Genomic DNA, 19122 nt, shown 5'->3' with positions numbered 1-19122 from the left:
TCATCTCATTTGAAAACGACGTCGTTTTCACTCAACGCTAACAATAAACGATGTCAAATATTTCTGTTAAATTTGTTGACGGCGTGCTAAATTGGCAAGTCAGCGAAAACATTGTTAATTAATTCTAAAGTCAATGAAAGTTTGGTGTTTTTTTGGTCAGCTCAAAAGTTAATTTCAAATCATATAAAACGACGTCGTTTCATCTCATTTGAAAACGACGTCGTTTTCACTTAACGCCAACAATAAACGATGTCAAATATTTCTGTTAAATTTGTTGACGGCGTGCTAAATTGGCAAGTCAGCGAAAACATTGTTAATTAATTCTAAAGTCAATGAAAGTTTGGTATTTTTTTGGTCAGCTCAAAAGTTCATGTTTGTTTTGGCAATTCGTACAAAGTTAGAGGTTTTTTTTGGCCGAATTCTCATTTTTATAATAAAAATAGAGTAATTTTATAATGAAAATATTATCTACTTAATGTATTTCTCTATATTTAAATTGAAAAAATAAATATGGGTTGAAATGAATTTACCTCTAAATATTATTGTAAGAAGTGATTTAGAAATGCTCTACCATGTAAGCTAACAGACCAGTTTCTTTTTGTCAAAAGATACAAACTAATATTTGAAGTTTAACAATTCCCTCATAATACTCTTCACTCTTCTCGTTAATCCATCAACCGATTTACGATCGAACCTTGTATTTGCACAACAGTTGTTCAGGCTTAATTAAACATACATATAAGATTTATCAAAATAAAGTCGTGCAATAACAAAATCTAACAAAAGTTACGTAAATTAAGCTCATAGCTTTAAATATCCTTATACAAAATCATGCGTATTAACATGCTTAATTTTATTTTCGAAAGAAAATGTAGAAGATAAGTGCCTTCTAGCTGATGAATCACATTATAACTTCCATTCAATAATTGTGAAGATCCTAATTATTTTGGGTTGGCTGAATAAAAAACATACATGCCTTTTATACCATAAAGTGTATAATATGTTTTCCTTATAAAGAATTATAAAATACAAAGAAAGTGGAAAAAAAGAGTACATGTATATGAACCTTTTCTCATAACAAATATGATCATTGCTTAGACATGACTTGTCACAAAGAAGAGCCAAAGGGCTGGTAGTGGAACTGTGAATGATGGATTAAAGAGAAGAGAAAAGAGGAAGATAAGGGAATTATTAAGTTTCAAAGAATTTTAAATAATAAATAGTTAGGTTGGTGGATAACTTTTTATATATAAATTGTGGAAAAGAAAATTTTGGTAACGACAACAATGATTATAATACATTTGAAGTTGGTGAATGAGTAGAGTTTCGTTCTCCTGCTTATTGTGACACATTGGCTATACTTCACAACTTTAAAACAAAAGTACAATCCCTTTTGTAAAGTTACCCAAGTAAATATATATATATATATATATATATATATCCACTATATAACTTAACTTTTTTTTATTAATATGAATATAAAAAGTTTCATTATTGTGATCGATGCAGATAAGTATTTGAAATATATCCAACTATCTTATTATTTATTTTATTATTTGGAATAAATTTAGATAATTATCTTTTATTTGTATTTTTTATATTTCAGTAATTTTTCTATTTTAATTAAGATTAGTGTTTTCTAGATTTAAGGATTTGTTATAAATAGGTATTGAAGCCTAGAGTTGTATGCAAACTTTGATGATTAATAAACTAGCTGTTGCTTTATACCTTGTGTGATTTGATTAAATTCATCTAGCAGAAAATTGGTCTCAAGAAACTATCGAAAGAAACTCTTACTAAGCGGACAAATAGGTTGAACAGTCGATCAAAGAACCTTTAGGATTCTCAGAGACATGTTCTTGGATCGATTAAGAGTTTCTTTTGATAGTTTATTGAGACCAACTTCCTGCTTGGTGAATTTAATAAAATCACACAAGGTATAAAGCAACAACTAGTTTATTAATCATCAAAGTATGCGTACAACTTTAGACTTCAATGCCTATTTATAACAAATCTTTAAATTTAGAAAACCCTAATCATAATTAAAATAGAAAAATCACTAAAATATGAAAAATACAAATAAAAGATAATTATTTAAATTTATTTCAAATAATAAAATAAATAATAAGATATTTGGATATATTTCAAATAATTATCTGCAAATAAGTTGTATTAACCTTTTAACATGGTTGACGAAAAGAATCATTAGATGTGTATAATGTAAACTGAATCAAGTCTCAGAATGTGATCAAATCTTCATTAAATTTTGAAGGCTACACAAAGTCTCTCTTATTGTGATGAGACCTTTTATCGCCTCACGCACCAAAGTCCACATGATGTTGCCTGAAATCAATAGTGCCCACGACCATGATTATACTTTACATAACATGGCCTTGGGCTTCTCCTTGGCCACCACAAAACTATAGTGACAGTCGCAGCAGGAAACTGGAGTGTGTGGGTTATTAATGAAAGCATCACTGTCAAAATTTATGAGTCCTATGGTGCAAACTGCAAAGTGACATTGTTTTTTTCCATCTAATATATATATATTTGGATAAAGCTTACAAAGTCTACTAAATTTAATTGATCAAATAAATAAACAATGTAAGGTTTCATATCCACATTTGAACACTCTTAAACAAACTAGTTGCCACCAGAGAGATTCACAGTTTTCAGTAACTCTCGAGCTTAACTTGTTCCATGTCAAGTCCAGCATCATCATCATCCTCGACATCATCAGGGGGAACAATGAAAGTTGAGACAATAGTTCCACTGTTATAGCCATCAACAAGAAGATTAGAAATCTTAGACTTCCATTCTGATGTCTCTTTATGGCTCTTCCTGTCATGGAACACCCTGTCACGGTAGTTTAGCATTGTCCCTAGCCCCGTGTTCGCAACCCAACCGTACTTCATCAGTACTTCAGCTTCAGCTTCCGTCATATCCTCTCCTACCTTTTTGTTTTCACAAAGAGAGAGAGAGTTCAGGATCATAAAAACCTTAGTTAAGAACATATATATAAGTTCATACTAACAAAGTGAGAAGAGTTTACCAGTAATGGCTTGTTTTCAATAAGTTGATAACGGCCACAGCTCGCGAGTTTCATGGCCAAGACTAACCGTTTGATCTGCCATCCTACTGATGCAGTGTTGCTGAGCTCGAAGAAGTATGTTGCGTAGCCATATTCAGGCCGTTCCATAACTATCCTGTATCCAGCAAAACAAGATAGAAAAATAATACTCCCGATAAATATTTTAGTAAAAATATTGTTTCACAAAGATAGATGTTTCATATTTCTTTTGCAAAAATTGTCAACTTCAAGAAAATTGATTGAACCAACCTAAGATAAATAGTGATTTAGTGTATTTTCTTAATATGTAAATACTAGAAAATCTATAAGGAACAGAGGTAGTATAGTTTAGCTGCAAAAGAAGTAGATAGAAAGAGTTAGTTTTTACCTGTTATGTCTCTCGAAAACGAATATGAAAGACTGGAGATCACGGCACCAGCCCCATTCAACAGGCCATTTGCGAAACCGCAGATATCGTGCCTTGAAAGCAAAAGGAAACAAGTTAAGAAGAAAGTGAAACATAGAAAAGAAAAAAAGCTGAGGAGACCAGAGTTTTACCTGTTCTATGAGGGAGAAGAGACAGGTCAAGCAATAGCTGGTTCTTGAATCTTTTGAGAAACTTAAGTTAAGAAGTTTAGGGCCAGTTGCTCGTTTGAAGTAGAGCTGATAGTTTTAAGAAAAAAGATTTTGTCTTTCAACACATTGTGGACAAAAGCTACCTTTGTAAAGATAAATGAAAGACTGTTTTACCTGTGAGATGACATCTTCCAGCTCTGAGAAGGTCTCTTCAAGAAGTGAAGAATCATCTGAGAAGGAATCATTCTCCCCATAAAGCCTGAGTTCATCTACTGTCACCCCTTGTTTAATCAGTACCTGTAAAAGACCAGGAGCATCTTCCTCCAGAGCTGTCTCAATTGAGTTCCTGTAACGGTTATTACATAACATAAGATCACAAATGAAACAAATAGATGAAAGGATGCAACAGAGTGACTCACGTGGCGGTTTTCTTTCGCTTCCAAGACCGAGATGCCCTAGCAGGTTTAACGTATTCATCAGATGTACAGAAGCTAAAACCTGGAGGTGGTGAAGAACTAGGAGGAGCTTCATGATGACCTGAACCATTAGAAGAAGATCTAAGCTTTAGCCGATCAATTAGTTTCATATGGTCTATCTCATCTTCATCCAATTCACTAGCCTCGTCTTTCACAAAGCTAGCAGGACTCGGAGCAGATGCACAACGAGTCATGCGAGAGATCAAATTCACAAAATCTAGCTCGTCTTCCTCATGTCTTTCCACCTCTCTTTTGACCTGTACTTGCTCTGAGGTAACAGGATTTGGTTCTTCATTGTTATCCACGGAGGAATCTTCTAAAGGCTCACATTTTTCTTGATTCAACTGTATCTCACTCACGTTCAAAGGACGTGGATTCCTTTTGACTCTCTTTACACTACCTCTCTGCTGTTCTGCTGCACTTGCATAACAGTTGCTACTTAATGGAGAGTGTTCGTAATCTCTATTGGATAAACTGGCTTCAGGTGACAACTCAAAAGACCTTTTGTTAGCAATAGGAATATCATTCTCTTGAACTCCACTAAGCTGACTTTCAGATTTGGAACCTATAGTAACTTTCTTATAGAGGAAAGAATCAATTTTCTCTAGAAAGCCGCTGAATCGGACCGCAGAAGATGAAGCTATCCCATTTTTGCATGTATTCTCGGCTTTTATTTTGAAAAGATCGGTTTCATGGCAATCTTTAGTATTATCCTGCACTTGTAATAGTTAGCCCCATTAGATCCCACACAAAAAAAAATAATAAAAAAGCTAGGGGAACTCGTCAGCTTGTATGTATAACCTCTAAAAAGTTGGGTTCTGGCAACCTTAACACCATCCTGCAACAACAAGTATTGTAACCATAAGACACAAATGATCAATAGCTTGTGAACATATATGAGTTTAAAGAAAATTAAAGCACCTTTCTAGAAGCAATTTTCGCCTCTCATTCAGAGTGAGATGTTCAAGAGCATCATCACTCCCTGTGGTTTCTTCAATTTGTTCAACTCTGTTGAAACTCTCTTGGGCATTATTACTACAAGACACTAGAAGAATGTTGTTCTGTGGCCTTGAGCTTTCAGAATCAACTAGACCTAGACTGCAACCAATGCTAGTAGATTCCGGAGTTTGAGTGTTTACAGATTCTGGAGCATCACAGTTGGGCACTAGTGCGCCCTGGAGAAACTACAGAATCAGTTCTCTAAACTTAATAGCAACAAAAAGGTTTCTTCATCCAAACTTACCAGCTCATCAAAGCAATCCTCTTCCCTTTTCACGATACTATCAACATTCGATCTACAATACAGATAAAACCAAAGAAAACATAAAGCAAAAGTAAAGTGAATTGATAAAGGGGTGAACCATAGAGAGCACTCACGCAGGCACAGAAACAGAGTTAGGCTGCAACAAACTCCGCCGCGCCGTCAAGGGGAGGTGGTCTAACTCATTGAACGTAACTCCGGACTCAACCGGAGAGACGTTGATAGGTTCATGGCACATCTTATGCATTCGTATCAGAGCGACACGTGGAGAATGAAGAAACTGATATAATCGAGGTTTTTACAAAATATAAAAAAGGATTGTTTTTGCTGATTGGGTTAAGACAACAGCACTTTGGAGACACGGAGATGGAAGAGGGTTTTGTTAACGAAGAAACGAATCTCCCTTAGGACATTAAAACAGAGGAGAATCTCAGATTTGTCGAATTGATAAAGGGGTGAACCATAGAGAGCACTCACGCAGGCACAGAAACAGAGTTAGGCTGCAACAAACTCCGCCGCGCCGTCAAGGGGAGGTGGTCTAACTCATTGAACGTAACTCCGGACTCTACCGGAGAGACGTTGATAGGTTCATGGCACATCTTATGCATTCGTATCAGAGCGACACATGGAGAATGAAGAAACTGATATAATCGAGGTTTTTACAAAATATAAAAAAGGATTGTTTTTGCTGATTGGGTTAAGACAACAGCACTTTGGAGACACGGAGATGGAAGAGGGTTTTGTTAACGAAGAAACGAATCTCCCTTAGGACATTAAAACAGAGGAGAATCTCAGATTTGTCGAATCCCTTGAAACGAATTTGTACATGTGAATGAAGAAGAATAACAGAGAAAACAGATACCTAACCTAAATTCAATGAAAGAGATACGCTTTACTGATTCGACAAGCAGTGAGTAATCATGGTTTCCGTCGAGAGAGTGGGAGAAGAAGAGAAAGATTCAGTATTGGGCCTGTAGGCCCATTAAACTAGAAGCTAGGGGCTCGTTAAAAGCGATGTTTAAAACCCTAGAGTTTATAAATAAAAGACTTCGTCTTTAGACCTCGCCGCAATTTGTTATTCACGAAAGTTCATTCTGTTATCAAAATATCCGATTTTTTTATTTTTTGTTGAAAGTCCGAAAGTTTAGGTTAAGAGATTAGCATATAAGGGAACATATTTGCGTTAAGAGTCTCTAAGCTTCATCATTCACGTAGCTTAGCAGAGAGTTATGTTCCGATGCTAAATCAAACGTCTTTGTAATCTCTGGACATGTAGAATTCTTTATTTTGCCGTGGATTCTATCATTTTCTCGAGATTCAACAGCTTGTGTTTTCTTCTAGATCTTCTGGGTTTGATGTTAAAAGTGTCAACAACCTTTTTTTTTTTAAAAAAAGTTGTTTTTGTTTGTGTGGCTGCTCTGTGATGATTATCTTGCTTTAACCACACTGAAAAAGATGGGTTTGAGAATGTGTTGTGGCACTTGTTGATTCTGACTAGGGAAAGGTTTGATTAGATCTCGATGTTTACTTTATGACACCTTGATCTAAGTCGCTTGAAGGTCTTGTCCTTCGTGGTTTAGGTTGAGGTAGAGAGTAATGTTTAGATCTTATTGATATTTTTTCCTGATTGGAATAGTTTCATGACATGTTTTCAAGTCCTCTCATGTGGACAAACGTTGGCCCTTTGTCTGAGAAGCAGCTTTCCAATAATCAATACTTTGGTACTATTTTTTGAATTTGTAGTTTATATGTTTTCGTTTGTTTCTTGTGCTGCTCTATGATGATTTTATTGCTTTAACCACACTGAAAAGAAGGGCTGAGAATTTGATTTGGCTCTTGTTGATTTAAGCTGAAGAGATTCTTCTTGAGTTCTGCATTGGTTGATGACACTTTGATCTAAATATGCTTGAAGGGGATTTTTTTTCCTTCGTGTTTTAGATCAAGGAAGAGGGCAGTGTTGAGCTTTTGTTATACATTCTCTTTGTTTAAATCTTGAAGAATCTTAAACATGTTTTCATTCTCTCATATGTGGAAGCCTTTTGGCCCATTATCTGAGAAGCAGCTTTGTATTCTTTCGTCTTTGTTACCGTTCGTTTTTTTTTTTTTCGGTGATCAATTTTTGTTTTGAAACACTCCAACCTTACCTTAGCATGATTTTACACTCATTTTTTGTGTGTGGGGTTGCTTTGATCAGTGATTGAGCGTCGAGTGGATGCCCCCTGTCTGACTGTCTGTTCTGACTTCTTTCTTTGTTTGAATTTTTACTCGTGTACGAATTTGCTTTGAAGCTGTTGAAAAACTTTGGCCATGGACTAATGAACCTTAAAAACTTTAGATGCATCAGTCTCTGATTTGAATAGAGTATTAGCCTAATATTGATACACATGATTATCCAAAACTTCTTACATTTGTCGGTACCTTGCAAGTCTAATGCCAAATCATTTGAATGGAGATATGTGTACGGAGGATAGAGGATCTCTATCGTGAGAAAACATGTTGAAAATGAAGCTAAATCAGATGGCTGCCCTTGTTTAAATCGCTTAACTATTTGACTTTATCCTTGAGAATGAATGGGCACATAGCTTTTGAGCGTTCCACAGCTTCCTTGCATCTGAGAATGACCTTCATCAGTTAGTTATAGTCGAATTTTTTACTTATATGTAGTTATAGGGCTGACAAAGAAATATACACCAAATCAGTGGATGATTATCTCAGAATCATATTCTCAAGTGCAAGTGAAAAGAGCTTAATTGATTCTAAGAATTGTTTATGATGTCAATTGGTAATTAAATAGAAAGTTAATTAAAACCAACCCGACCCAACTAAATAAACCAACCCCAACCCAACCTAATCTTGTGACCCGACCATCCTAAGTACTACTTGTTAACCAGGCGAGGGATTACTTACTTGGATTCACAGCGGAGAAGAAGCTTTGATAAATCATCAAGACATGGATTGCTTGAGGTTGACGAAGTAAAAGCTAAATTGTCGCCTAAAAAGATTTTGTTGCTTAAGGGAGGAATGATCGGCACAACGATTGGGCCTAAAGGGATTGTTAAATCCAAAGGTGAAGGTTCTAATTACCATAAAGAAATGGAAAAGAAGAAGTTTGACAAATAAGCTCAGAAACTGTGGCCGAGAATGAGGAATGAGGTCATGAGTACTCATGACTCTTAACTTCAAGAGAAAGGGTATGATCTTGAATAAGCTGCAAACTGTTGGATGATGAGAGCATGTATCTAAAAAAAGATCAATCCTTCAACCAAATCCACTATTATATTGAACTCTTGGAGAGCATTGATAACACTTAGAAATTAGATAGAACAAAGATAAACATAAGATTTGTCTTCATATATAACAATGTGATAACAAGTAAACATACATGGTATCACATCTCACTACTATCAAATATAATTATCCATCACACATCAAACTAATTCATCAGCCTACTTTTCCCGGACTTGCTTGTCACATGACTCTTTCAAGTAGAATCTAACCATACCGTTTTTGAGGCTATCTGGCGAGTAAGAAGCACCAAGCTTGGCATGATTTTGTTTGTCTTTGCTCAACTTTCTTCTTCCAGTCTCAGCACCACCAGTAATAGAACCATGGAACATACCATCACAAGATCTTCTTCCACCTTCGAAGCCATTAACAACATAAGCACCATGAAACATGCCATCACAAGACTCCTTGCACTAATTAACGCTTTAACTTCTTAAGAGTTTCTAGCTAACATCACCGTTGCTTTCTCCTTTAGCCACTCTCCTAAGCTTCAAGAGAGTCTCAGCAAGAGAACCACCCATTACATTTCTTCAAGTTTCAAACTTTGCTCAGTTTTACCCTCTGAATCAATCTCCAAAGATTCCATCCTTTCACCCATTTCTTTCTACTTTTCTTCAAACTGAAACCATCTTGTTTCACTTCACCGCTAGCAAGCAGCAACACAACCTACATCTTTAGAAGCTAACTCTAAGCTCTTCGGTTTGTTATTTTTGATGGAATACCAATTCGAATCTCTTAGTTCTCTCTCAGTAACAAGAAATTTAGCTCCATGAAACAAACCAACACTTTTAGGCAACAATTTAGCTATTACTTCGTCAACCTCAAGTAATCCATGTCTTGATGATCTATCATAGCTTTTTCTCCGCTTGGAATCCAAGTAATAATCCCTCCCCTGGTTAACAAGTAGTAGTACTTAGGATGGTCGGGTTATAAGAATTAGGTTGTATCGGTTTATTTGGTTGAGTCTGGTTATTTGGTTTTTAATTAACTTTCCGTTTAATTACCAACTAGATCTCCATCCGCGCGGTTGCGCGGATTTTTGCTTTCATTTATTTTTATATAAATATTTTGTTTTCAATTCTAAATTGGTATATATTATAATATATATGTGTCTATCAATTTTTAAAACATAATAAATTTACGGTGTATTTTTTTGATTGTTTCAAACTTTCACATGTATTTGTATCTTCTTCTATATATATATTTTCGGATTATTATTTCATTATTAAAATCGTAACTATATATATAAAGATTTGTTTTATTGTCATATTCAAAGATATTGTAACATTTCACAAATTTAGAAAGTTTTTTAAAAATTAAATTTTTCGTTTCATAGATTTATATTATCCAGTAAATAATTAAACATTTAGTTTTTGATTAATTTTTAAAATAAACTATATAGTTTAAAATTTGTTTTCATTGTTTTAAGGTAGTAGAGATTAATCATTGTTAGATAATATGGCTTTTGTTATTTAAAAAAAATCCTTATAATTTTAAAAGTTAACATCGACAAATATTTAAATATTTAACATATGGAGGTATAGTATTACAACATTAAATTATATCTATTTAATTTATACTATATATAAATTCAATAGATCATTTATTGTTTAAATCCAATTATTGATAGTCCAATAAAAATTTCTGGTAGGCCCAAAATTTAAATGATAAAATTGGAGATTAAATGTAACATGACTTTTTAAGAATATGTCCATTAAGTCTATTTTTTAAAAATTCACACATGAATCAAAATTGTGACTTCTGTTTTAATATATAAGATTGACCCCCCCCCTAAACAATTTTTAGAATAATTAAAACCCAATTATGTAGTTTCTAAAATATATATTTTTTATTTCGTACATGTGTCATGCATTAAAATATAGTTGGTGATGCTATTGATATATTTTTGTACGTGAGATAGATGTTTTCCATCATATCTTATATATTAAAACAAAAGTCACAACCTTGATTCATATGTAATACTATACTTCCATATGTTAAATATTTAAATATTTGCTGATGTTAACTTTTAAAATTATAATTTTTTTTTAAATAACAAAAATCATATTATCTAACAATGATTAATCTCTACTACCTTAAAACAATGAAAACAAATTTTAAACTATATAGTTTATTTTAAAAATTAATCAAAAATTAAATATTTAATTATTTACTCGATAATATAAATCTATGAAGCGAAAAGTTTAATTTTTTAAAAACTTTCTAAATTTGTGAAATGTTACAATATCTTTGAATATGACAGTGAAACAATATTTTACTAATCTTTATATATATAGTTACGATTTTAATAATGAAATAATAATCCAAAAAAATATATATAGAAGAAGATACAAATACATGTGAAAGTTTGAAACAATCTATTCAATAAAAAAATATACCGTAAACTTATTATGTTTTAAAAATTGATAGACACAAAAATATATTATAATATATATATACCAATTTAGAATTGAAAACAAAATGTTTATATAAAAATAAATGAAAACAAAAATCCGTGTGGATAGAGATCTAATTAGTATTAAAACGTTCCTTAAAATAGATACGCGCGATAATGTAAATAAAGAAAAGGTAGGGGGTGACTTTTGGAATTATCACGAGGAGTTCTTATGCACCCTTGGATCATTATAGCTCAAATTCCAGCGATCTTGACGGTTAGTACCCGAAAGAAGTTTCAGTGTACTTCGCCGCAGAGGATCCAAGACCGCTTACTAACTCAAGTCTCGTGCTTGAAGGATACAGTCCGAGTGAGTCAGGACAGCTTAAACCAAAGCGTTTTTTTTTTTCTTTTTCTTTTTATTTTCTTCTTCGTTCATCTTCTCCCCCGGACAGGACAGCTTAAACCAAAGATGGAGAATCTAACAACCCTGGTTTCTTGCTCTTCTTCTCCCAAGCTCTTAATCGGAGGCAATTTCACTTCCTCTCTTAAACCCCCTGTAGGGTTTTCCCGCCGGACTCCTAAAATTCTCCTCCGTCGCTCCAAAACCTCCGCCTCCTCCGCGCAATCTCACTCTCCATCTGAGAACGCTGGAGAAATTGGTTAGCTTACTCTTCCAAAGCTTCTCACTTTCTATAATGATTGAAATTCAAATTATAAACCCACCTCTGTGGCCAAAAAAGTTTGTGAATTTGTCTTTTCTAATTTGCAAATTACTTTGTGTAATTATCTCTCTCTCTCTTTTTTGCAGTGGTAGTGAAACACAAGACGAAAGCTTTTGCAAGTATTTTTTCTTCGACAAGTGATAAACAGACAACCTCTGTTGCTTCCCCTAGCGCAGCTGTGCCACCACCGTCATCTTCATCAACCATGTAATTTTACCCAAACCATGTTCCTGCTTACATGCTTGTTTCTAGACATTGAGCTTAGTTTGAATCTGCTTTATTTTTTATGTGTGTGTGTAGAGGATCACCACTTTTCTGGATTGGTGTTGGGGTTGGGCTATCAGCTTTGTTCTCATGGGTGCGTTTGATTTTTTTAATCTTAGTTTCTTTCTTCCTTGTTGGTTTAATATCAAAGAATATGTACCTAATTCCTTATTTTTTCTTCTCTCTTGTGATTACAGGTAACGTCAAACGCAAAGGTACCAGTTACTTGGTTTTACACTTTATTTATATTTTCTAGTGTATAGTGTATCTGAGAAATAGTATTCATCAGATCGGTTTATCTTAACAAAGCTGAACTGGTCGCTCCCTCCTTCTGAAACTATAGATTTAAGCCGGATGGGTAGCATTTGCTTCTCTTTTTGTTTTGGCTACTCACTTTTTATTATTCATAGATAGAACTTTTTAGATAACCAACATACCGTTATGGATTTAGTGATGCAACACATGTATTTGCACCTATAATAGTTTTTCATAACTATTTTTGTTTCTATCAGTATTCTCTAACTGGGTGTTGCTCGCTCTGAACTTTCTTTTTTTTTTTGCTTATTGGTTCTAGAAATATGCAATGCAAACAGCTATGAAGACAATGATGAACCAGATGAATACGCAAAACAGCCAGTTTAATAATCCTGGATTCCCAACAGGGGCAGGAGCAGGATCAGGATCACCTTTTCCGTTTCCATTTCCTCCTCAAACAAGTCCTACTACCTCTCCGTTCCAGCCTCAATCCCAGTCTTCAGGTGCTACTGTTGATGTGACAGCTACAAAAGTAGATAGGCCTCCTGTGTCTAAGCCACAACCTACACCTATACCTCCTACAAAGAGCATAGAAGTGTATAAACCAAGTGTTGTCGTAGAGGAAGACAAAGCGATGAAAGAAGAAAAGAACTACGGTAGATTCTTACCTCCTCTTGTGACCGCAAATTTTGAGCTTCTTGCTTTATCATTTTCTGAAGCTTCTTTAACTGTATGATGCAGCCTTTGAAGACGTTTCCCCTGAGGAAACCACAAAGGAAAGTCCATTTAGCAACTATGAAGAAGTCTCTGAAACTAGTGCCCCCAAAGAAACTCGCTTATTTGACGATGTAAGTTTCTTTTTTCTTTTTCTTATGTATCTGCACAGCACACCAAGTGGTGATTCAAAAAACTGAGATGATTTGGCTAACCTGTGATGTTTCTGTGCTTTCCCATTTGATCTTTTGGTTAAGGTTCTGCAAAATGGAGCTGCTCCGGCCAATGGTGCCACTGCTTCAGAGGGTTTTCAATCTTTGGGTGAGTTAAAAGAATATCAGTTTTCATCACTTGCCTAGCTATATTTTGCATATCTCATTTTTCTCATCTAGATTGTTCCCTCTATTTCGTTTTCCTTAATTTCTAAATTGAATCATTATTCTGTCCATTGTTACACAGGCGCTGGGAAAGGATGGGCTGGTGGGTCAGTAGAAGTTTTAGAGAAAATGATAGAAGATCCCACATTTCAGAAGATGCTTTACCCGTAACTCATCTTCCCTAATCACATTATGTTTCAATCCTTCTCTTAAGCTTATTTTCAAAACTGTTTGCTCAACATTGTGTGTATGAATACAGACATTTGCCTGAGGAGATGAGGAACCCAGAAACTTTCAAATGTGAGTGTTTAAAGCATCCTGCTATTACTGTCCTTGTTCTCAGCATTGCTTCTGAAGGCTAAACTGTTGGAAACTTTGTAGGGGTGCGTAAGAATCCTCAATACCGTCAACAGCTACAGGACATGTTGTAAGTTCCATTTTACAATTTTATTCCTTTCCATTGCTTTTGAGAATCTCTAGAACTGTATTTTTGAATGGATTTAGGAATAATATGAGTGAGAGTGGTGAATGGGACAAGAGAATGACGGAGACCTTAAAGAATTTTGACCCGAATAGCCCCGAAGTTAAGCAAGGATTCGGTATACCAAATAAACCCTATCAATTTCTATATACTATTCTATGGTTGTGACATAGGTTTAAAACCCTGATGAATTTGAAACGATGTTTTCAGATCAATTAGGACTGACTCCAGAAGAAGTCATCTCTAAGATAATGGAGAACCCTGATGTTTCAATGGCATTCCAGAATCCTAGAGTCGAAGCAGCGTTAATGGACGTACGTTTTCTTTCTTCACTTTTATAAAAAATATATACTTTGACATGATTTCTAACTCAATTTGATTGTTGTTGTTGTTGCAGTGCTCAGAGAACCCGATGAACATCATGAAGTACCAAAATGACAAAGAGGTAAAACACTCAATCTAGTGCTACTTTTAAGTTGTGCATTGAAAACATCTCAAGGCAATGACATTTGTAAGAATTTTACGGTTACAGGTAATGGATGTGTTCAACAAGATATCGCAGCTCTTCCCAGGATTGACGGGTTGAAAAGGCTCGCTGATCACGTCTTTTGGTTTTATGACTTTTATCTTATTGGATCAGAGGTTCATGTCTTTCTTTAGCTTTGTAGGAGTGAGAAAAAAAAAACATGTTTTGTTTTGTTAACAAAGATGGTTCAGTTTTGCTCATATCAGAGAAGATCTATTGTTGTATAACCGTATTTATCCATCTACATCTCTATATATCGAATAACGGGTTTGTGCCTTGTACCTTTGTAAACGCAACCGCGAATTTGAATCGTGTAAAACCTTTTTTGGTGGATTTTTTTATGAGTGATTCCTGTTGAGAAAGGTTATAGATAGAAACAGTGGTCGTGGCTCTCGAGGCAAACAAGAAGCGAGATGATGATGGTAGTGCACAGAACTAAAAATGTGGTCCTAGTTGAACAGATGTAGAAGCTTGATAATGACATGAGTTGCTTGCTGTTTTGTAATTTTACGAGACCTTTTTTTAGTATCATGTGATTAAGTTAGCGAGAAACTAAAAAAAAAAAGCTATGAAATTGCTGCTGCTGCTTCTTGTTGTACTTATGGTCTTGAGTCCACATGCAAACTCTGGATCCATTGTCAAGTACCTTCCTGGTTTTGAAGGTCCTCTTCCTTTTGAGCTTGAAACCGGGTTTGTTTCTTCCTTTTTTTTTTTTTTTCATGTAATATGTTTGAAATAAAAATCATATATTAGAACAATTGTTTGTGCATCAAAGGTATATCCGTGTGGGTGAAGCAGAGCAAGTGCAATTGTTTTATTACTTCATTAAATCTGAGAGGAATCCAAAAGAAGATCCTCTTCTTCTCTGGTTAACTGGAGGACCTGGTTGCTCTGCTGTCTCCGCTCTTCTGTTTGAGAATGGTACGAAAACATTATTTCGTGCATGAGGACTTTGGTTGCTCTTCTAACGAGGCTTAAACCCATGTAATATAACATCCAGGCATGCATTTCTTTTATTTTCTAATGAAGAAACTTTGCGCTAATATAATAGGGCCTGTTAAATTCAGAGTTGAGGGTTACAATGGAGGTACTCCCACAGTCCCACTTTGCTTTCTACTACATATTCATGGACACAGGTACGGCTTGTCGTTTTTCAATATTCTTGATTATATATATACAATCTTTATATAAAAAGTATTGGATCATTGTTTATTTGGTTGATAGATTGAATCGTTGTTTCTCAGATAGCAAGCATAATATACTTGGACCAGCCTGTTGGTACTGGCTTCTCCTACTCAAAAACTCAACTTCTTGATACACCAAGTGACTCAGGAGAAGCTAAGCGGATCCACGAGTTTCTTCTCAAGGTGAACAAAAAAACAACACTTAACTGTCTTTTGAAGCATTTATCTTAATCTATATATAGACACATTTAGAGTGTTTACTCTTTTGTAACACAGTGGCTAGCCAAGCATGAAAAGTTTATCTCTAATCCCTTTTATGTCACTGGAAATTCTTATGCTGGTAAGGTTATTCCGGCCACTGTTCAAGAAATCTCCAAAGGTCCAAAGTTTATCTCAAATCTTTCAGCTGATTCAATTTAACTATTTTTATTTTCCATTTTATTACATATTCTTGATGACGATGGTGCAGGGAATGACCTTGGATTCAAACCTCAAATAAATCTCCAGGTTCTCTTTGTATTTGAGTGCTTCTTATATATCTAAATACAAATTGTGAGGGAAATTTGCGATGGAAAACATATACTACAAACCCTTACTAAAAAAACCTATATTATAATTTTTTTTCAGTCGAGCGTTAACATTCAAGTTACAATGCTCTCTTCTCTAAAAAAATAGGGTTATGTGATTGGAAACCCGACGACAGATCAGGAGTTTGATTATAACCATCGTGTTCCATTTGCTCATGGAATGGCTCTAATTTCTGACGAACTATACGAAGTATACCTTTGAACATGTTTAACTCTAATATTATGTTACACGTTGTTTTTACAACCATAATGAAGAAAACATAATGGCCAGTCGAAAACTAATCTTTTCCTTCTTTTTTGGCAGTCACTGAAGAAAACTTGTAACGGGAACTATGAAAAGGTGGATCCTGGTAACATAGAATGCTTGCAATTCGTTGAAGAATACCACGAGGTATAGCATTAATTCTCCTTAATTAGCAATATAAATAAAATAATACGCCGTAGTATAGCAGCATATAGTATTAGAAAACATAGATTCAGATGAAATTAATCGTATTCAGTCGCGTTCCAGTTTAAAAATCGGATATTTACATGTTATATACTCTACTCTAAACCTAACTAAACCATTAATCTTAAATACATGTACAATTGAACCAACTATTCAAATATCAACAGTTAACATATAGACGTATATTAGTATTACTAGAAACATATATAAATTAATATTATGATATTCTCAGTATTTCATTTTCCTGAGGCACCGGACTCAATGATGATCACATCTAACTATTCGAACATTTTGTTGTTATTTGCAGTGCATTCAGGGGCGGAGGCAGCTTAGTGGGTGGGGGTCAGCTGACCCCACTTTTTTTTTGTAAAAAAAAAAAATTTATATAATTTTTGTATTGACCCCATTTAAAAAATAAATTTGACCCCGCAAAAATAATTACAAAACATTAAAGATAAAATTTAATTACAACTAATATATTTTTATTTTTAAAACTTTGGATTTATATTAGTTTTAATCTTATTTTTCTATAATTACAAAAATTTAGTAAATCACTAAACATATTTTGCAATTTTAAACATTGTTAATTGTTAATGTTACTTTAATATAGAAACATTAAAAATAAACAAACTTAAAAAAAAGTTTTAAGTTATGAGTGAGTGTCGAGTACATTTGTAGTTTTTTTTTGAGTAATACATTTGTAGTTTTTGATCGTTTATATATTATGCTTTTGATTTTTTTCTGATCCCAATACAAAAAATTTCTGGCTCCGCCACTGAGTGCATTGCTGGCATATACTTGGGACATGTACTAGCACAAATATGCGCGGTTGCAGCTCCGGGACTTTTTTGGCCAAAGCATGTCCCAAAAAGAGACCTGAGAGAAACTCTCCCTCCAAATCTTTCGGTTTCGTTTCCCAACTGCATTGTAAAGAATCCATCTCCTTGTTCTTTGTATGTGCTTTTTCATCGTATAATTTAGATGGATGGTGAACAAGTGAATCACTAATCTTGTAGGTTTACTCAGAGTTGCAAGCTTCCATGTGGGCTAATGACGAGAGCGTGCGGAAAGCACTTCATGTAGCCAAGGTATTGCATCATCATATTCTTCATTCATCATATTCATTAACATTAACATTTTATTAATGACAATGCTATAATGCTAAACAAACTAATATCAAACACTATAATATTTATCTATATATGTTATGGATTGTAGGGAAGTATAGGAAAGTGGTTACGTTGTTCTTCTGAGGATAAGCCTTATAATAAAGACATTAAAAGCAGTGTACCATACCATCTGAATAACAGTATTAAAGGCTACCCATCCCTCATTTCCAGGTCGGATTTAAAACTATTCCTTCTCCATATTTTTAAGAAGTTTTATTTTCCAATACAAAATCAAGAGAGTTTATACAGAATTATGATGAGGTTTGTTTTCATTTTGGTGACTAGCGGTGATCACGACATGATAATTCCTTTCACTGCGACACAAACGTGGATAAGATCTCTTAATTATTCAATCATTGACAAGTGGAGACCATGGATGATACACGATCAAGTGGCTGGATACACAAAGACGTATGCCAATAAAATGACATTTGCTACCGTCAAAGTAAGTCTTCACTTTTACATTGAACACAAATCGTTGCAACATATGAACAAGTTATCAATGAAGGTTAATTGATGATATATTTTACAGGGAGGTGGGCACACGTCTAAATTTAAACCAGAAGAAAGCTTTATCATGTTTCGGAGGTGGATAAGTGGTCAACCTTTATAAAATTCCTTCTTAGCATTATTATGTCATGTTATAAACGTCAGTGGTGTTATAACATCTTGCTATGTAGTAATGTCGAGTTTAAAATTTTCAATGCAGTTCAGATTTGGATTTAATATAATTATGATATACCTATATTAAATTTTCAAAACCCAAAGTAAACAGTATAGTTTTCAACTGACTGTGACCTGATTTCCAGGATAAATTATAATACTACTTTGAAAAAATCATTTATTTTGTCAATTTATCTTGTGTGGACTTTGTGGTACGTGATAGGAAATGTAAGTTGGGGCCATAAAAGAAAGAACCAAAAAAAGACAAACGAAAAAGCGTTATATTTTTCTCCAAAAGGCAATAATGAAAAACTAAAAAGATGGCTAAGAAACTGCTCCTGCTTCTTTTACTTGTGACCTTGAGTCCAGATGCCAATTCTAGCTCTCTTCCTGGTTTTGAAGGCCCTCTTCCCTTCGAGCTTGAAACCGGGGTTGTTTCTTTTTCATGCAACGTCATTGTCATTATATTGTATTTGAAATTGAAATCAAAACCATATATATACGAACGAATAGGTATATTGGTGTTGGTGAAGAAGAGCAAGTGCAGTTGTTTATTACTTCATTAAATCCGAGAAGAATCCAAAAGAAGATCCTCTTCTTCTCTGGTTAAACATAAAAAATTGCTAAAGGTAATCGAGAGATTTAAAATACGGGTAAAAATTTAGT

At 34.3% G+C, this 19122-nt stretch overlaps 3 protein-coding genes across 8 annotated transcripts; 2 read left to right on the top strand and 1 right to left on the bottom strand.

Moving 5' to 3' along the window:
- Window positions 1–2521: 2521 nt before the first annotated feature.
- Window positions 2522–6313, bottom strand: LOC106372230. Of its 6 annotated transcripts, XM_048769109.1 has the most exons (11): window positions 6174–6307; window positions 5500–5812; window positions 5366–5417; window positions 5044–5297; window positions 4924–4960; window positions 4066–4835; window positions 3821–3992; window positions 3629–3733; window positions 3459–3550; window positions 3053–3206; window positions 2522–2954 (listed from the first exon to the last, which is right to left on the bottom strand). In XM_048769109.1, the coding sequence occupies exons 2-11, from the start codon at window positions 5628–5630 to the stop codon at window positions 2673–2675; spliced, it is 2049 nt and encodes a 682-aa protein (XP_048625066.1). In that variant the 5' UTR covers window positions 5631–5812; window positions 6174–6307; the 3' UTR covers window positions 2522–2672. The 6 variants fall into 6 exon arrangements, with proteins under 6 accessions (XP_048625066.1, XP_048625068.1, XP_048625064.1 ...); XM_048769111.1 differs by having other exon boundaries at window positions 5044–5281; window positions 5365–5417; window positions 5500–6313; XM_048769107.1 differs by having other exon boundaries at window positions 5500–6313.
- A 5088-nt stretch (window positions 6314–11401) lies between these two features.
- On the top strand, window positions 11402–14681 carry LOC106432131 (protein TIC 40, chloroplastic). The gene is made up of 14 exons (XM_013872976.3): window positions 11402–11725; window positions 11875–11995; window positions 12089–12146; window positions 12250–12267; window positions 12627–12963; window positions 13049–13155; window positions 13279–13342; window positions 13481–13565; window positions 13658–13698; window positions 13780–13825; window positions 13903–13997; window positions 14090–14193; window positions 14277–14324; window positions 14412–14681. The coding sequence occupies exons 1-14, from the start codon at window positions 11536–11538 to the stop codon at window positions 14463–14465; spliced, it is 1368 nt and encodes a 455-aa protein (XP_013728430.1). The 5' UTR covers window positions 11402–11535; the 3' UTR covers window positions 14466–14681.
- A 238-nt stretch (window positions 14682–14919) lies between these two features.
- On the top strand, window positions 14920–18519 carry LOC106432152 (serine carboxypeptidase-like 7). The gene is given in 14 exon segments (XM_013872994.3): window positions 14920–15095; window positions 15181–15326; window positions 15457–15503; window positions 15506–15541; window positions 15650–15772; window positions 15866–15968; window positions 16059–16096; window positions 16265–16366; window positions 16481–16567; window positions 17405–17551; window positions 17641–17712; window positions 17843–17964; window positions 18079–18238; window positions 18326–18519. Coding segments are annotated over 14 exon segments (1386 nt in total). The 5' UTR covers window positions 14920–14973; the 3' UTR covers window positions 18407–18519.
- The last annotated feature ends 603 nt before the right edge of the window (window positions 18520–19122 follow it).

The sequence above is a fragment of the Brassica napus genome, chromosome C9 (genome assembly GCF_020379485.1).
Source record: "Brassica napus cultivar Da-Ae chromosome C9, Da-Ae, whole genome shotgun sequence".
NCBI lineage: Eukaryota > Viridiplantae > Streptophyta > Magnoliopsida > Brassicales > Brassicaceae > Brassica > Brassica napus.
This window is presented reverse-complemented; position numbering and strand designations above follow the sequence as displayed.

Bases quoted from the DNA above. Each gene is read 5' to 3' on its own strand.
- LOC106372230 (XM_048769107.1), bottom strand. From the start codon at position 5,630: ATGCATAAGATGTGCCATGAACCTATCAACGTCTCTCCGGTTGAGTCC. The intron at 5,418-5,499 runs GTGAGTGCTCTC...TCTGTATTGTAG, and splicing joins AACTCTGTTTCTGTGCCTGC to ATCGAATGTTGATAGTATCG. The intron at 3,734-3,820 runs GTAAAACAGTCT...TAAAACTATCAG, and splicing joins TGGAAGATGTCATCTCACAG to CTCTACTTCAAACGAGCAAC.
- LOC106432131 (XM_013872976.3), top strand. From the start codon at position 11,536: ATGGAGAATCTAACAACCCTGGTTTCTTGCTCTTCTTCTCCCAAGCTC. The intron at 11,996-12,088 runs GTAATTTTACCC...GTGTGTGTGTAG, and splicing joins CCGTCATCTTCATCAACCAT to AGGATCACCACTTTTCTGGA. The intron at 13,998-14,089 runs GTATACCAAATA...CGATGTTTTCAG, and splicing joins CGAAGTTAAGCAAGGATTCG to ATCAATTAGGACTGACTCCA.